This window comes from Tachyglossus aculeatus, chromosome 24, assembly GCF_015852505.1.
Source record: "Tachyglossus aculeatus isolate mTacAcu1 chromosome 24, mTacAcu1.pri, whole genome shotgun sequence".
NCBI lineage: Eukaryota > Metazoa > Chordata > Mammalia > Monotremata > Tachyglossidae > Tachyglossus > Tachyglossus aculeatus.
In genome coordinates, this window is record NC_052089.1 from 6,679,030 (window position 1) to 6,694,956 (window position 15,927).

General features: G+C 46.9%; 1 protein-coding gene across 1 annotated transcript; it reads left to right on the forward strand.

Annotated features, from left to right (window-relative positions):
* The first annotated feature begins 1,109 nt into the window (after positions 1 to 1,109).
* On the forward strand, positions 1,110 to 15,129 carry MAGOH (mago homolog, exon junction complex subunit). The gene is made up of 5 exons (XM_038766267.1): positions 1,110 to 1,258; positions 9,429 to 9,487; positions 12,213 to 12,323; positions 13,728 to 13,810; positions 14,936 to 15,129. The coding sequence occupies exons 1-5, from the start codon at positions 1,171 to 1,173 to the stop codon at positions 15,033 to 15,035; spliced, it is 441 nt and encodes a 146-aa protein (XP_038622195.1). The 5' UTR covers positions 1,110 to 1,170; the 3' UTR covers positions 15,036 to 15,129.
* The last annotated feature ends 798 nt before the right edge of the window (positions 15,130 to 15,927 follow it).

Below are 15,927 nucleotides of genomic sequence, written 5' to 3' on the forward strand. Positions count from 1 at the left end.
TAAGCGCTCAATAAATACGACTGAATGAGTGAACTGTACTTTCCAAGCGCTTAGACCAGTGCTTAGCACCCAGGAAGCACTCAATAACGACTGAATGAATGAATTGTACTTTCCAAGCGCTTAGCCCAGGGCTCTGCACCCAATAAGTGCTCAATAAATACGACTGAATGAATGAACTGTACTTTCCAAGTGCTTAGTCCAGTGCTCAGCACCCAGGAAGCGCTCAATAACGACTGAATGAATGAATTGTACTTTCCAAGCGCTTAGTCCAGCGCTCAGCACCCAATAAGCGCTCAATAAATACCACTGAATGAATGAATTGTACTTTCCAAGCGGTTAGTCCAGCGCTCAGCACCCAATAAGCGCTCAATACATAGGACTGAATGAATGAATTGTACTTTCCAACCGCTTAGCCCAGCGCTCAGCACCCAATAAGCGCTCAATACATAGGACTGAATGAATGAATTGTACTTTCCAAGCGCTTAGTCCAGCGCTCAGCACCCAGTAAGCGCACAATAAATACGACTGAATGAATGAATTGTACTTCCCAAGTGCTTAGTCCAGCGCTCAGCACCCAATAAGCGCTCAATACATAGGACTGAATGAATGAATTGTATTTTCCAAGCGCTTAGCCCAGCGCTCAGCACCCAATAAGTGCTCAATAAATACGACTGAATGAATGAACTGTACTTTCCAAGCGCTTAGTCCAGCGCTCAGCATCCAATAAGTGCTCAATAAATACGACTGAATGAATGAATTGTACTTTCCCAGCGCTGACCAGTGCTTAGCACCCAGTAAGCGCTCAATAAATACGACTGAATGAATGAATTGTACTTTCCCAGCGCTTAGATCAGTGCTCATCACCCAGTAGGCGCTCAATAAATGCAACTGAATGAATGACAGCTTCGGGGAGGGCGGGCTAAACAGGCGCGCATGCGCACTACCTCTCCGCCGGGGCGCGGAACCCGCGCGCGCTTCCGTCGACCAATCGGAGGGCGGCGTCCGTCGGCCGGGCGCGCATGCGCACTCCCGCCCGGCCGGCGCGCGGAATCCCGCGCGCGCCTCCGTGGACCAATCGGAGGGCGGCGTTGGGCGCGGGTGACGTCAGCGCGGCGCGAGGTCGGTCGGTCAGTCAGGCAGTCAGGCCCGGCGGGCTTCCCGGAGGCGGCCATGGCGAGCGACTTCTACCTGCGCTACTACGTGGGCCACAAGGGAAAGTTCGGCCACGAGTTCCTGGAATTCGAGTTCCGGCCGGACGGTGAGCGGCGGCGGCGGCGGCGGGGCGCCCAGCGCTTCCCTCAGGGCTTCGCGCACACCGGACCCCCCCCCCATACGGACGGCTGAGGGCCGCAATCAATCAACGAATGAATGAATGACTCGTTAATCATTCCTTCATTCATTCACTCATTCATTCATTCAGTCGTCTTTATTGAGCGCTTACTATGCGCAGACTACTGGACTAAGCGCTTGGGAAGGACGGTTGATAATGTAATAATGACGATGAGGGGGATGGGCTTGGTTAAGCCCTCGCTCTGTGCCCCGCCCTGTTCTGAGCGCTTACTACAGTGCTTCCCACACAGTCGCCCTCGCTCTGTGCCCCGCCCTGTTCTAAGCGCTTACTACAGTGCTTCCCACACAGTCGCAATACGTAGGATTGAGTGCGTGAGGGAATGATGATTCGTTAATAATAATAATTGTAATGATGATGATGATGAGGGTGGGCTTGGTTAAGCCCTCACTCTGTGCCCCGCCCTGTTCTAAGCGCTTACTACAGTGCTTCCCACACAGGAACTCGCAATACGTAGGATTGAGTGCGTGAGTGAATGAGTGATTCATTAATAATAATAATAATAATAATGATAATAATGGTGAGGAGGGGTTGGTTAAGCCCTCACTCTGTGCCCCGCCCTGTTCTAAGCGCTTACTACAGTGCTTCCCACACAGGAACTCGCAATGCGTAGGATTGAGTGTGTGAGTGTATGAGTGATTCATTAATAATAATAATAATAATGAGGAGGAGGGGTTGGTTAAGCCCTCACTCTGTGCCCCGCCCTGTTCTAAGCGTTTACTACAGTGCTTCCCACACAGGAACTCGCAGTACGTAGGATTGAGTGCGTGAGTGAATGTGATTCATTAATAATAATAATAATGATGATGATGAGGATGGTCTTGGTTAAGCCCTCACTCTGTGCCCCGCCCTGTTCTAAGAGCTCACTACAGTGCTTCCCACACAGTCGCCCTCACTCTGTGCCCCGCCCTGTTCTGAGCGCTTACTACAGTGCTTCCCACACAGTGGCCCTCACTCTGTGCCCCGCCCTGTTCTAAGCACTTACTACAGTGCTTCCCACACAGGAACTCGCAGTACGTAGGATTGCGTGCGTGAGTGAATGAGTGATTCATTAATAATAATAATAATAATGATAATGGTGGTAATAATAATGATGATGATGATGAGGGTGGTCTTGGTTAAGCCCTCACTCTGTGCCCCGCCCTGTTCTAAGCGCTTACTACAGTGCTTCCCACACAGGAATTCGCAATGCGTAGGATTGAGTGCGTGAGTGTATGAGTGATTCATTAATAATAATAATAATAATAATGATGATGAGGATGGTCTTGGTTAAGCCCTACTCTATGCCCAGCCCTGTTCTAAGCACTTACTACAGCGCTTCCCACACGGGAACTCGCAATACGTACGATTGAGTGCGTGAGGGAATGATGATTCATTAATAACAATAATTGCAATAATGATGATGATGAGGGTGGTCTTGGTTAAGCCCTCACTCTGTGCCCCGCCCTGGTCTAAGCGCTTACTACAGTGCTTCCCACACAGGAACTCGCAATACATAGGATTGAGTGTGTGAGTGAATGAGTGATTCATTAATAATAATAATAATAATAATGATGAGGATGGGCTTGGTTAAGCCCTCACTCTGTGCCCCTCCCTGTTCTAAGCGCTTACTACAGGGCGTCCCACACAGTCGCCCTCACTCTGCCCAGCCCTGTTCTAAGCGCTTACTACGGTGCTTCCCACACAGTTGCAATGCGTACGATTGAGTGCGTGAGGGAATGATGATTCGTTAATAATAATAATTGTAATAATAATAATGGTGATGATGATGATGAGGGTGGGCTTGGTTAAGCCCTCATTCTGTGCCCAGCCCTGTTCTAAGCGCTTACTACAGTGCTTCCCACACAGTCGCAGTCCGTACGATTGAGTGCGTGAGGGAATGATGATTCGTTAGTAATAATAATTGTAATAATAATAATGATGATGATGAAGAGGGTGGTCTTGGTTAAGCCCTCACTCTGTGCCCCGCCCTGTTCTAAGCGCTTACTACAGTGCTTCCCACACAGGAACTCGCAATACGTAGGATTGAGTGCGTGAGTGAATTGGATTCATTAATAATAATAATAATAATAATGATGATGAGGATGGTCTTGGTTAAGCCCTCACTCTGTGCCCCTCCCTGTTCTAAGCGCTTACTACAGTGCTTCCCACACAGTCGCCCTCACTCTGTGCCCCACCCTGTTCTGAGCGCTTACTACAGTGCTTCCCACACAGTCGCCCTCACTCTGTGCCCAGCCCTGTTCTAAGCGCTTACTACAGTGCTTCCCACACAGTCACAGTACGTGCGATTGAGTGCGTGAATGAATGATGACTCATTAGTAATAATAATTGTAATAATGATGATGATGATGATGAGGGTGGTCTTGGTTAAGCCCTCACTCTGTGCCCCGCCCTGTTCTAAGCGCTTACTACAGTGCTTCCCACACAGTCGCCCTCACTCTGTGCCCCACACACTCTCAGTGCGTGAGGGAATGATGATTCGTTAATAATAATAATAATAATAATGGTGATGATGATGGTATTGGTTAAGCCCTCACTCTGTGCCCCGCCCTGTTCTAAGTGCTTACTGCAGTGCTTCCCACACAGTAACTCGCAATAAGTACGATTGAATGCGTGAATGAATGATGATTCACTAATAATACTAATAATAATGATGATGAGGATATGAATATGTGCATGAATGAATGGTGATTCATTAATAATAATAATTGTAATAATGATGGTGATGATGGTATTGGATAAGCCCTCACTCTGTGCCCGCCCTGTTCTAAGCGCTTACTACAGTGCTTCCCACACACTCTCAGTATATTGTGATTTGTTAATAATGATAATAGTAATAATAATGATGATGATGGTATTGGTTAAGCCCTCACTCTGTGCCCAGCCCTGTTCTAAGCACTTACTACAGTGCTTCCCACTCACTCTCAGTACGTGCGACTGAGTGCATGAATGAATGATTCGTTAATAATGATAATAGTAATAATAATGATGATGATGGTATGTATTGGTTAAGCCCTCACTATGTGCCCAGCCCTATTGTAGGCGCTTACTACAGTGCTTCCCACACAGTAACTCTCGGTGCATATGACTGGGTGCATGAATGAATGATGATTCGTTAATAATAATAATAATAATAATAATAATGATGATGAGGATGGCCTTGGTTAAGCCCTTACTATGTTCCCAGCACTGATTTAAGCGCTTACTACAGTGCTTCCCTCACAGGAACTCTCAACACGTACGATTGAGTGTGTGAATGAATGATTCGTTAATAATAATAATGGTAATAATAATGATGATGAGGATGATGTTTGTTAAGCCGTTACTATGTGCCCAGCACTGTGCTAAGCACTTACTACAGTGCTTCCCACACAGTAACTCTCAGTACGTACAATTGACTGCGTGAATGAATGACTCGTTAGTAATAATAAAATAATGATAATAATAATGGTATTGGCTAAGCCCTCACTATGTGCCCAGCACTGTTCTAAGCACTTACTACAGTGCTTCCCACACAGTAACTCGCAGTACGTACGATTGAGTGCATGAATGAATGGTGATTCATTAATAATAATAATAATACTAGTAATGATGATGATGATGGTGGTATTGGTTAAGCCCACACTATGTGCCCAGCACTGTTCTAAGCGCTTACTACAGTGCTTCCCACACAGTAACTCGCAATACGTACGATTGGGTGCGTGAATGAATGAATTATTCATTAATAATAATAATGATGATGAGGATGGCCTTGGTTAAGCCCTCACTCTGTGCTCAGCCCTGTTCTAAGCGCTTACTACAGTGCTTCCCACACAGGAACTCTCAACACGTACGATTGAGTGCGTGAGTGAATGATGATTCTTTAGTAATAATAACCATGATGATGATGATAGTGGTATTGGTTAACCCCTCACTACGTGCCCAGCCCTGTTCTAAGCGCTTACTACAGTGCTTCCCACACAGTAACTCGCAATCCGTACGATTGAGTGCGTGAATGAATGATGATTCGCTAATAATAATAATAGTAATAATGATGATGATGATGATGGTATTGGTTAAGCCCTCACCATGTGCCCAGCACTGTTCTAAGTGCTTACTACAGTGCTTCCCACACAGTAACTCTCAGTACGTACGATTGAGTGCATGAATGAATGATGATTCGTTAGTAGTAATAATAATAATACGGGTAATGGTAATAATAATGATGATGGCGGTGGTATTGGTTAAGCCTTTACTATGTGCCCAGCCCTGTTCTAAGTGCTTACTACAGTGCTTCCCACACAGTAACTCGCAATACATTCGATTGAGTGCTTGAATGAATGAATGATTCATTAATAATAATAATAAGAGTAATAATAATGATGATTAGGATGGTCCTGGTTAAGCCCTCACTATGTGCCCAGCACTGTTCTAAGCGGTTACTACAGTGCTTCCCACACAGTAACTCTCAACACGTTCAATTGAGTGCGTGAGTGAATGATACGTTAATAATAATAGTAATAATAATGATGATGAGGATGGTCTTGGTTAAGCCCTTACTATGTGCCCAGCCCTGTTCTAAGCGCTTACCACAGTGCTTAGTCCAGTGCTCTGCACACAGTAAGCGCTCAATAAATAGGATTGAATGAATGAATGAATGCTTCCCACACAGTAACTCTCAAGAAGTACGAATGAGTGCGTGAATGTAATAGTAATAATAATAATAATGATGATGATGAGTATGGTATTTGTTAAGCCCTTACTATGTGCCCAGCACTGTTCTAAGCGCCTACTACAGTGCTTCCCACACGGTAACTCTCAACACCTCCGATTGAGTGCGTGAATGAATGATGATTCGTTAATAATAATAGTATGATGATGAGGGTGGTATTGGTTAAGCCCTCACTATGGGCCCAGCATTGTTCTAAGCGCTTACTACAGTGCTTTCCACACAGTAACTCTCAACACGTACGATTGAGTGCGTGAATGAATGACTCATTAGTAATAATAATAATAAAAACAGCAATAATAATAATGAGGATGGTATTGGTTAAGCCCTCACTATGTGCCCAGCACTGTTCTAAGAGCTTACTACAGTGCTTCCCACACGGTAACTCTCAATACATACAATTGAATGCATGAATGAATGATTCGTTAACAATAATAATAATGATGATGGTATTTGTTAAGACCTTACTATGTGCCAAGCACTATTCTTAGCGCTGGGGTAGATACAAGGTGATCAGGTTGTCCCACACGGGGCTCACAGTCTCCATCCCCATTTTCCAGATGAGATCACCGAGGCCCAGAGAAGTGAAGTGACGTCACACAGCAGCCAAGTGACCGAGCCGGGATTAGAACCCAGGTCCTTCGGATGCACAGGCCCAATCAATCAATCAATCGTATTTATTGAGCGCTTACTGTGTGCAAAGCACTGTACTAAGCGCTTGGGAAGTACAAGTTGGCTCGATCCACTAGGCCACGCCGGAATGTGTCTATTTATTGTTAGGCCAGACCCTCCCAAGCGCTTAGCACAGTGCCGTGCTCCCAGTAAGCGCTCAATAAATGCGATCGCGTGAATGAACGAGACGCGCCCCGAGTGCCTTACTGAAAGCCCGTCTCCTCCGAGAAGCCTTCCCAGGCTAAGCCCCGCTTTTCCTCATCTCCCGCTCCCTTCTGCGTCGTCCTGACTCGCTCCCTCTGCTCTTCCCCCCGCCCAGCGACCAAACCCTCATCTATACATCTGTCATTTTATTTATTTGGGTTGATGTCATCATCATCATCAATCGTATTTATTGAGCGCTTACTATGTGCAGAGCACTGTACTAAGCGCTTGGGAAGTACAAATTGGCAACATATAGAGACAGTCCCTACCCAACAGTGGGCTCACAGTCTAAAAGGGGGAGACAGAGAACAAAACCAAACATACTAACAAAATAAAATAAATAGAATTGATATGTACAAATAAAATAAATAAATAGAGTAAAAAATATGTACAAACATATATACATATATACATATGTCCATCTCCCCCACTGTAGACTGTGAGCTCATCGTGGGCAGGGAATTGTCACTGTTTATCGCTGTGTTGGACTTTGTGTGCCATTAATAATAATAATGATGGGCATTTGTTAAGCACTTACTATGTGCCAAGCACCGTTCTAAGCGCCGGCGGGGATACAAGGCGATCAGGTTGTCCCACCTTGGGGCTCACAATTTTAATCCCCATTTTCCAGACGAGGGAACTGAGGCCCAGGGAAGTGAAGTGACTTGTCCACAGTCACACAGCTGACAAGTGGCGGAGCCGGGATTAGAACCTCTGACACCCAAGCCCGGGCTCTTTCATTCATTCAATCGTATTTATTGAGCGCTTCCTGTGTGCAGAGCACTGTACTAAGCTCTTGGGAAGTACAAGTTGGCAACATATAGAGACGGTCCCTACCCAACAACGGGCTCTTTCCGTTGAGCCGCGCTGCTTCTCCAAGCCAAGTGCTCAGTACGGGGCTCCTGCCCCAACCCCACAGTGCTTAGGTATGTAGCTGTACATTAAACATTCAGTCATTCATTCAATCGTATTTATTGAGCGCTTCCTGTGTGCAGAGCACTGTACTAAGCGCTTGGGAAGTCCAAGTTGGCAACATCTAGAGATGGTCCCTACCCAACAGCGGGCTCACAATCTAGAAGGGGGAGACAGACAACAAAACATATTAACAAAATAAGTAGAATAAATATGTACAAATAGAGTAATAAATACGTACAAACACTATAAGCACTATAAATAAGATATTGATATCTTCCCCTTTTAGACTGTGAGCCCACTGTTGGGTAGGGACTGTCTCTATATGTTGCCAACTTGTACTTCCCAAGCGCTTAGTACAGTGCTCTGCACACAGTAAGCGCTCAATAAGTACGATTGATGATGATGATGATGATATTAATTAATATAAATATGGTTGAATTGAATGATTGAATGAATGTCAGTCTCCCCTTCTAGACTGTAAGCTCACTGGGGGCATGGATCACGCCTGCCAACTCTGATGTATTGTACCCTCCCAGCCTCTTAGTAGCGTGCTCTGTACACACTGCTATCAGTCAGGAGTATTTATTGAGTGCTTACCATTTGCAGAGCGTTTTACGGAGCATTTGGGAGAGTACAATACAACAGAATGAGCAGACACGTTCCCTGTCCATAAGGAACTTACAGTCTAGAGGGGGAGACGGCCACGGGTGTGAATAAAGAAGTAATTCATAATATGTAATTGTTAAAAAGGGGGATGGGGTGAATATCAAATGGCCGAAGATCACGGATCCAAGTGCAGAGGGAAGGGATCATTATCCTATTAATACCATTGATTGATTGTCAGCAAGCGATCCATCAATCGCTGGTCAGCACCGATGCAACACAAACATTTTATTTTTGTCGAAGTCAGAGCAGCTCAACCTGGGGTTGTTTCTTTTTGCAGGTGCCTAAGGTATATCGTCCCCTTTTAGAGTTCTTTTGGACTCTCCCAGGCACGATAAATATGATTAACTAGGTGACTTCTGGAGATAATAATGATGGCATTTATTAAGCGCTTACTATGTGCAAAGCACTGTTCCAAGCGCTGATTGCAGCCTTCCACCTACGCCAAGTCCATCTGATCGTTCACCTCGGTGATAATTATTAAAGCGCTTACCACGCGGAGCCCTGAACTAAACTCTTGGGAGAGTAAAAGACAAAGGAGTAAATAGACAACCCCTGCCCGCAGAGAGCCTACAGACTAGAGGGGAAGATTGAAATTAAAATAAATGACATTTAAAAGTAAATAACATGTTAAAAGTAAATAACATTTACTTATCCCAGTAAATGTTGTGGGATAAGGGGCGGGCCGGATATTTAAATGCTTGCGCTTTATATTTATCTCTTGTCTCCCCCAGCATTTAGTACAGAGCTCGGCGCGTAGTATACTTTGAACAACTTGTACTTCCCAAGCATTTAGTACAGTGCTGTGCACACAGTAAGCGCTCAATAAATATGATTGAATGAATGAATGAATGAACAACATACCAAATTAATCATTTTACCCGTTGTAAAATAAGTCTTATTTTTGCCTTCCAACAGGGAAGTTGAGATACGCCAACAACAGCAATTACAAAAATGACGTCATGATCAGAAAAGAGGTATGCTATCTTAGAGAATCCCGCTTTTCGTGTGCCGTCGTTCAGCCTTGTCTCCGTCCCGCATCGTCACCTGGCGAAGTTATTGACAAGGACCCGAGGCTGTAACGCAGTGCTGCACCTGGATCGGGGTCCATTTTGCTCAGAGATCTGTTGTGAACGTCACTTAGAGAACCAAGTGATGGTCCTTGGCGGGACGAGGACGGTTTCTCAGAAACAAACCCGTGTCTTGGGTTTGGGTGGTCCTGGTCTTGGAAGTTGAGTTCACAGCCCCTGTCCCCCAAGGAGCTTACAGTCCCAAGTAGGCGAGAGAACAAAACAGGTATCGAATCCCTGTTGTGCAGCCGAGGAATGAAGTGACTTACCCAAGGTCAAAGAGCCGGCGAATAATGAGAATTGGGGTATTTGTTAAGCGCTTACGAGGCAGGGCAGTGTGCTGAGCTCCGGGGTGGATATGGTCCCTGTCCCACGCGGGGCTCCCAGTCTTAATCCCCCTTTTTAGATGAGGTCACCGAGGCCCAGAGAAGTGAAGCGACTTGCCCAAGGTCACACAGCGGACGAGGGGCGGGGCGGGATTAGAACCCAGGTCCTGCGACGCCCGGGCTTTATCCTCGAGGCCACACTGCCTTTGAAGTGCGATGCAGAAACTCGAGAACCGCTGGGCTCGTACGTTCTTTGCTTCCTCGGGCCCGGCTTCGGCTCGGGCGGCCCCATCATCATCATCATCATCAATCATCAGTCGTATTTATTGAGCACTTACTATGTGCAGAGCACTGTACTAAGCGCTTGGGAAGTACAAATTGGCAACATATAGAGACAGTCCCTACCCAACAGTGGGCTCACAGTCTAAAAGGGGGAGACAGAGAACAAAACCAAACATACTAACAAAATAAGCCCGGACACTGCGCTCCTTCTTCCTTACCCCCCCGTTCACAACTCCCTTAGTCCAGTGCTCTGCCCACAGTAAGCGCTCAGTAAATGCGATTGAATGAAGGAACTCCCTCTGGAGACGGATCAGTCAGTAAAATCATTGTGAGCCCGTTGTTGGGTAGGGACCGTCTATGTTGCCAGCTTGTACTTCCCAAGCGCTTAGTACAGTGCTCTGCACACAGTAAGCGCTCAATAAAAACGATTGAATGAATTCCATCGTGTCAAGCACTTCGTCCAGTGCTCTGCACACAGTAGGCGCTCAATAAATACCATTGACTCACAGACACACCCGCACATTCCCACCCCTTGTTCCAGAGATACTGCGCTTCCTCTAAACTTTACGCTCGTTATGGGAAGGGACCGGGTCTGCTAATTCTGTCGTATTGTCCTCTCCCAAGCTCTCACTATGTGGAGAGCACCGTAATAATCATAAAAATGATGGCTTTTATGAAGTGGTTATTATGTGCAAAGCACTGTTCTAAGCGCCAGAGAGGTTACAAGGTGATCAGGTTGTCCCACGGGGGGCTCATGGTCTTCATCCCCATTTTCCAGATGAGGTAACTGAGGCACAGAATAATAACAATAATAATGATGGCATTTGTTAAGCGCTTACTATGTGCAAAGCACTGTTTTAAGCGCCGGAGAGGTTACAAGGTGATCAGGTTGTCCCACGGGGGGCTCATGGTCTTCATCCCCATTTTCCAGGTGAGGTAAATGAGGCACAGAATAATAGTAATAATGATGATGGCATTTGTTAAGCGCTTACTATGTGCAAAGCACTGTTCTAAGCACCGGAGAGGTTACAAGGTGATCAGGTTGTCCCACGGGGGGCTCACAGTCTTCATCCCCATTTTCCAGGTGAGGTAAATGAGGCACAGAATAATAGTAATAATGATGATGGCATTTGTTAAGCGCTTACCATGTGCAAAGCACTGTTCTAAGCGCCGGAGAGGTTACAAGGTGATCAGGTTGTCCCACGGGGGGGCTCACGGTCTTCATCCCCATTTTCCAGGTGAGGGAACTGAGGCACAGAATAATAACAGTAATAATGATGGCATTTGTTAAGCGCTTACCATGTGCAAAGCACTGTTCTAAGCGCCGGAGAGGTTACAAGGTGATCAGGTTGTCCCACAGGGGGCTCACAGTCTTCATCCCCATTTTCCAGATGAGGTAACTGAGGCACAGACTAATAATAATAATAATGGCAGTATTTATTAAGCATTTACTATGTGCCAAGCACTGTTCTAAGCGCTGAGGAGGTTACAAGGTGATCAGGTTGTCCCACGGGGGGCTCGCAGTTTTAATCCCCGTTTGACAGATGAGGTAACTGAGGCTCAGTGACGGGACTAGCCCCAAGTCACACAGCTGACAATTGGCGGAGCCGGGATTTGAACCCATGGCCTCTGACTCCAAAGCCCGGGCTCTTTCCACTGAGCCGCGCTGCTTCTCTGGGCGGCAGGGGTGACGCCGAAGGGACACAGGTCCGGATAGAGCGCGGCGGAGTGACGGAAGAAACGTTCGGTGCAAATGCATCTGTCAAAGCACCAGTGTTATAATATTAAAACGCCCCCGGAATGTGGGCTTCCTCAATATGTCTATATTGCCGTCTAAAATCCTCCCGCTCTTTTTAATTCGACGACCCATCGCCTCTCCAAGCCCTCTTTTCCTCTGGAATGAGGATCCCTGGCTAGTTTCTCCCGAGAGATCTGAAAAGCGACAGACTGACGTATGCGTCGGGCATTTGCGCGCTATTTGTCCGCGACGTCTCCCTGAAATGTGGATTTCCACTGGCTCGCAGGCCTACGTACACAAGAGCGTGATGGAGGAACTGAAACGAATAATCGACGATAGCGAAATCACCAAAGAAGACGATGCTCTGTGGCCTCCCCCGGACAGAGTCGGCCGGCAGGTTCGTATCCAAGCCAGAGAAGTCGTAAAAATCAAGTGGCCCTGAAATGGGTCTTTGCTTTTCTCTAAAATGGAAGCAACAAAGCCTTGGCCCTTCCCCGTTTTTCCTTCTCCACTGGGAGTCCGGCGATCAGCCCGGCACCCAGCATTTGTCCTAAGGCAGGGATGGGCCGTCCTTTAGACGGGAAGGTCGCTTTCTCAAGTTTGAGGAAGAGGGCTGGAAAATATTTGGTGGCCACAGTACCTACCGGTAAAAGTGAATAAAGAGCCCTCTTTCCCCTACAGATATACAGCACTTACAGATACGGTGACAAACTTGACATGGGCATTTTCACACGCGCTGATGAGATGATCTCGTGTTTTGTTTTAGCGGGACACGGTGTGTGGAGCCAGGGTGATTTGAGGTTGCACCCTGTGTAACGCTCGGGCCAAACTCCCAAGAACGGGGAGGTGGGCAAGAGATATTGGACCCCACTTTCCTCCTCCTAGATTTTTCTCCCCGGTCCTCTCCCTCAAACCCTGAGAGAGGAGCAGGGTCTCCGGAGAGAGCTGCAGAATCTATCCCTGCAGTCTTCCCAGTCAATCAACAGTATTTATTGGGCACTTACTGTGTGCAGAGCACTGTGCTAAGTGGTTGGGAGAGTACAATACATCAGAGTTGGTAGGGATGAACTTACCCGTCCCCTGGATGTCTGAAGTGCTTTTAGAGGGTTCTTAGCAGATTAAACTCTTACCACCTGTTGCTTGCTGGGCTCCCTGGAATTTCCATTTTTTTCCTCACTTTTTTAACGATTTTTAGCACTTACTAAGTGTCAAACATTGTGCTAAGTGCTGGGGTGGACAGAAGTTGGACGCAGTCACTGTCCCGCAGGGAACTCACAATCTAAGTAGGAGGGAGAACAGGAGAACTGAGGCCCAGAGAAGGCAAGTGACTCGCCCAGGGTCACGCCACAAGCGATTGGCAGAGGAGCTGGGATTCGAACCCAGGTCCCCTGATTCCCAGGCCCGTGCTGCTTCCAGTAGGCCACGTGGCTGCTCATTTTACGCCAGCTCTGCCCGGCGACTTTCTCTAAATTAGAAAAGCCGCTCCTTGCCGTTTCAGTCTTCCGTTCCCACTTCTAGGCGAGCTACTGTTCATTTCAGCAGGGTTTTCCTGGTCCTTAGAAGGGTAAAATGCATTTTGGAAAGCAGTTGGGAGTAGGTGTTTGTTACAGTTCTTCTTTTTAGTCTTTTTACACGTATGGCCGCGGGGGAGGGTTGACTGGCGCCCGCGGGAAGAAGCGAGGGAGACTCTCTCGGGCCGAGACTGCACCGCCCTCAGGGAAGGAAGCGAGGCGGTGGTCCGACAGGTTGACCCGTTAGACTGATTCGGACGTTCCTTCGATCGTTTTTCAAACACATCTAGGAGCTGGAGATTGTCATCGGCGACGAACACATTTCTTTCACCACGTCAAAAATCGGCTCCCTTATTGACGTGAACCAGTCCAAGTAAGTACATCGAGCCTCGCTCGCGTCGATATTGTTTGTCCCAGGGGTTGGGGACGGGAGGGAGGCCCCGGGATAGTCTGCCCGGGGCACGCTTGGCATGTACTTTGCCTTAGGGGACGGACAGTGACCTCAACTGGAGCCCTGCCAATTCTGGGGAAAGGGGAGGTCAAGGGAAACGGTTAAATAGGAAGGCATAAGGCCGACTGATCCCGTGACCTCAGGGAGAACTTGCTGTTGCTTTGGAAAAGACGTCAAGAGGCAGTGACGGATCGGCGGCGTGCCAGGCCAGCAACGTGCCCCGGAGAAGTTCCCCTTCCCGGGCTTTCAGGACCGTTCTGGGAAAGATTACAGCCCGCCTGCAGATTCCTGCCAGGAATCTTAAAGTGGACTTTTAAAAATCCACCTATTTGCACAGGTTTTCACCTGCCAGCTACACCTGTGAGGTCTGTCGTTCCTAAAAGACATTTTGTTGGGCAGATTTTAACAGAGGCCTCCCCAGGACCTGTTCTTGGGGCCGGAAATGTAAAAGGATGGGAACATTTCTGAATCCAAAGAGAATACAGGGGTTTAATTGGAGATTATCGTTGGAAGCCCCTATTTATAGAAGTCAGGTAGGGATTAAAAAAAAAAACACGTTGCCGACTTCTACTTCCCAAGCGCTTAGTACAGTGCTCTGCACCCGGTAAGCGCTCGATAAATACGATTGAATGAATGAATATTACCTCCAAACACTTAATCACACAGGGAAATAATTGAGGTTAATTTAGTAAAAAATCAAAGGTAAGCCGTTACGCTGTGCGTAATTCATACCGTAGTGAATTTTGATGGAGAAAAATTAGACATTTTAAGGCTGAAATGAGTTAGAGGTCAGATTGATCCAGATTTGGAAGAATCTTTAGACACTTGCTCCTGCAGAAGAAAATTTGAAAATGTTTTCTTTTGGGGGTGGTGAGGGGAGGGAAGGGGGGAGGGTGTGTGTGTTCATTCTTGTAAAATTCAGCCTTTATCTCTGCCTTTTGAAAGCTTAGGGTGGCTTGTTTCCGTTTTTTCTTCTCCTTGCGGAGTTGTTTGGGTTACTTTTGGTTACAGAATGTAAACAGTAATTGCTGTGCTCTCTTGCTCTAGGGATCCCGAAGGCTTACGTGTTTTCTACTACCTGGTTCAGGACCTGAAGTGTTTAGTGTTCAGTCTCATCGGATTACACTTCAAGATTAAACCAATTTAGACTGTTGGCTTTGAAGCTGGGTGTGTGGGGGCTTTTATATTTATATTTTTTTTTACCACTCTGTACTTGTCTTTAATAAAAACGTGGAATGCCAGCGTTTCGAATATCAGTCGGCCGAAAAGGACTCGGAAAGCGGGAGATCAGAACGTGACTTCCGTGGGAGAGTATCGCACTCTCCCGAGCGCTTAGTACAGTGCTCTGCCCACAGTAAGTGCTCATAAATAGTGTCGGTGGATTGGTCAGCATCAAAGAAAAATGATTTGCAGTTTCTTATCATTAGACTAATAACAGCTCTTGGGTGAGAAAGAGTATGGCCTAATGAATAGAGCCCGAGGCCGGGAGTCAAAGTTCAAGTGGGAGGGAGAGCAGATATTTTAATTCCCTTTTTACAGATGAGGAAACTGAGGCCTGAACTTTTCCAGAGTCCCCGTCACCAATAAGTGTGAACCCGCAAACTGCCCGCTGCCTTTACGTCCCTATCAGGTATTTCTTTTGATGTCTGTTTCCTGTACACTGCAAACTCTTCGTGAGCAAGGAAAGCATCTACAAACTGTTGTACTAAACTCTCCCAAGTGTTTAGTACAGTGCTCGCCCCCCCCCCCCGCGTAAGTGCTCCATATTAGAGAAGCAGAGTGGCTCAGTGGAAAGAGCCCGGGCTTTGGAGTCCGAGGTCATGGGTTCAAAACTCGGCAACGCCAATTGTCAGCTGTGTGACTTTGGGCAAGTCACTTTGCTTCTCTGGGCCTCAGTGACCTCATCTGTAAAATGGGGTTAAAGACTGTGAGCCCCCCCGTGGGACAACCTGATCGCCTTGTGAATCAATCAATCAATCGTATTTATTGAGCGCTTACTGTGTGCAGAGCACTGTACTAAGCGCTTGGGAAGTACAAGT

Coding starts and splice junctions, on each gene's coding strand:
- MAGOH (XM_038766267.1), top strand. CDS start 1,171: ATGGCGAGCGACTTCTACCTGCGCTACTACGTGGGCCACAAGGGAAAG. Junction 12,324..13,727: donor CGGACAGAGTCGGCCGGCAG/GTTCGTATCCAA, acceptor AAACACATCTAG/GAGCTGGAGATTGTCATCGG. Junction 13,811..14,935: donor ATTGACGTGAACCAGTCCAA/GTAAGTACATCG, acceptor CTCTTGCTCTAG/GGATCCCGAAGGCTTACGTG.